At 36.4% G+C, this 2,571-nt stretch overlaps 1 protein-coding gene across 1 annotated transcript; it reads right to left on the reverse strand.

The window, feature by feature from the left end:
• Positions 1-135: 135 nt before the first annotated feature.
• Positions 136-2,565, reverse strand: LOC112465078 (F-box/WD repeat-containing protein 9-like; the record flags this gene model as incomplete). The annotated part of the gene is made up of 5 exons (XM_025032449.1): positions 136-411; positions 476-737; positions 1,257-1,495; positions 1,571-1,719; positions 2,406-2,565. Coding segments are annotated over 5 exons (1,086 nt in total), but the record flags the coding sequence as incomplete, so codon positions are not given.
• Positions 2,566-2,571: the final 6 nt, after the last annotated feature.

Consider the following 2,571-nt stretch of genomic DNA (forward strand, 5'->3'; position numbering starts at 1 on the left):
TACATTCGGAAGACAACGATAAAATCTGATTTCAAAGTTTAAATGTATAAGTAAAAATTTAATTATCAAACTGTATTTTTTCTTCAAAATCAATGATACGATATTTTCAGCAAATCTTATACGTGCGATACTCACTTCGAAGATATATCTCATCTCTGAACATAAAGTAGCGATGGGCTGTGGCGGATCCGTAAGGCTCGAAATTCTGACAGTGCCATCCCTGGAACTTGTTATCAGGCATTCGTGCGTCAGACGCACTCCCGTTATCATGTCCGTATGCTCGGTGGAATAAGATTTCACTAGCTCAAAATCGTTATTTAGATTTAGTATGTGCAACTTCGCGTCCCTGTCGCCGATAAAAACCCAATCTCGTCGCATATTCATGCACGTACCGAGCGCTTCACCTGGAATCTAAAAAGTACACCTTCGACATCGTAATCACGTTTCGTTTCTCGATGTTAAAAATTGACATTACTGTGGTAGACTTTATGACCCGTCCGGCTCTTTGATCCCAAACGGATACCGTCTTGTCCTCGTTGGCGGACACGATGTATTGTGTGTTCATGGCCAGGTTAATCACGACTCTAGGGCAAGGTCGGTAATGCTTGATCGGGTTATTTCTCGATCTCGAGTCGAACACGTACACAGTCCCGCAGGATGAGCCGGTCGCAAAGAGATTACTCTTCGGACACGATGATATGCAACATAATATCGAATCTAATCTGTCGCTCCTCTGTCTGTGAAAATAAACCTGCACTTTTTGAATTTTATATTTTCATCTATTGTGCTACATATTGTTCTAAATTTATGTCATTTTGTGGCGAAAGCCTCATATATACGCATTCGGTAAATAACGTGGTGTAAATAAAGTTTTGCTTTTTTAATTTTCTTAAATATGATTTAAAATATTTTCTAACTGTGGAACAAATTAGCACAATTGCAGTCCAATATACACAGTCAAAAAGAACTCAAAATTCAACTAGTGCGGCGCTCTCTTCATAGAGGTCACACGCTCCTGGACTATTTAAAAATAATATGAGTAAAATAATAAAATATGCAATGAAGTCAGTTTGACGAATAAACTTTGGAATCGCGTTCTCGAATTATCTGTTTCGACAAGCGAGACATGGAACGCATTATTTGCATTTGAATAATTTAGTGGGAAACGATTATTTCTGCCAAAACAGGAAACATCTTCCTCGCTCAATCTTCTTATCGCGAAACGGCCGAAAGGAAACAGTTCTACTATTACGTACAAATTGTAAGTACTCTTCCAGAGAAGACCAGTGTTCGTGAGTTCCCACGACTTGACCGTATTATCAGCACCGCAACTGTAGATCGTGTTGTCTATCGCCGTCATTTCCTCGATACATGTGTCATGTGCGAATTTGATGCGGGCGAAATTCTTGATTTTGTGAGATAATATTTTGCGTGAGGGAAGTTTCTTGTAAAGTAAGTCTCGTTTTGACGTACAAACTACATGAGAGATTCCATTCTGAAAGCGGGAATCATTATCATTATATCGTTTTCCACAAGGAGAGAAGTCCACCTGACATAATATGCTACCTACTACGTGCATCAGTAACACAGCGTCAATCTCATCCGCAGGCATTTTCTTGATGAACAATCTCTTCTTTCTAGACTCTTGCTGTTTCCATAGTGCTGTTTGTTGTTTGATTGCAACGTATGACAACATCCAACTCCGTTTGTCGGGTCTCGCTGTAATTGACACGTGACTTCTTACATAAAAAAATATGAAAACTTATTCATACCATAATACTGATTGTGAATACAAAAAATTCATATACATATAACTTGAATTAAGTACAAATAAACTACAAGCACATTCTGGATCGAATGTCTACACAGAGAGAAAAAATTTTTTTAATAAAGTCTAAATACATTTACTTAAAATTATATTTTTTATTGAAGTAAATATTCATGCTGTTTAAATAAAAATATTTAATTCTAAATAAAAATGTATAATTCTAAATAAATATGTGTATTATATTATGTAAATAAGCTGTTAAGAACCACATAATAAATATTCTTTTTAATAACAATATTTTCTTCTCAGTGTATTCAAGTTCTTACTTTATCCACATCCGATTGTTGCAATAAACAGAGTTGTACAAGCTTTCTGGATGCGACTTTTTATAAATAAAAAAAGATAGATATTAAAAAATATATATTGTTCTGTAAAACACGCTTTTTTTTAAGACGAAAGGAAATAAAATACTGCGAAATATGTCTGCCAAATCTAACGCAATGTAAGCAACTAATGTGCAATTTGCAAATGTTTGCGGAAGCTCGAACAGCGCTGGCATAAAATGGCATACAGAGTGTTTTATTTATTCACAAAAATAATTGGTCGTGCAAGGAAGGTGCTATTAATTTGAACCAACCGGGACATAAGAGCCAGCTAGCATCCGGCCACATGTGGTTAATTCGCGCTTTCCACAGTGAGTTTGCATCTTTTAAAATCAGGTAGAACCGTTCGCACACTAAGCTCAAAGCGTGTACCAGCGTCGACCCATCTAGAAAGGAACAAATATGCAGGAATATCTGAAA

This window comes from Temnothorax curvispinosus, unplaced genomic scaffold, assembly GCF_003070985.1.
Source record: "Temnothorax curvispinosus isolate PA1 unplaced genomic scaffold, ASM307098v1 QBEX01014898.1, whole genome shotgun sequence".
NCBI classification, from domain to species: Eukaryota; Metazoa; Arthropoda; class Insecta; order Hymenoptera; family Formicidae; genus Temnothorax; species Temnothorax curvispinosus.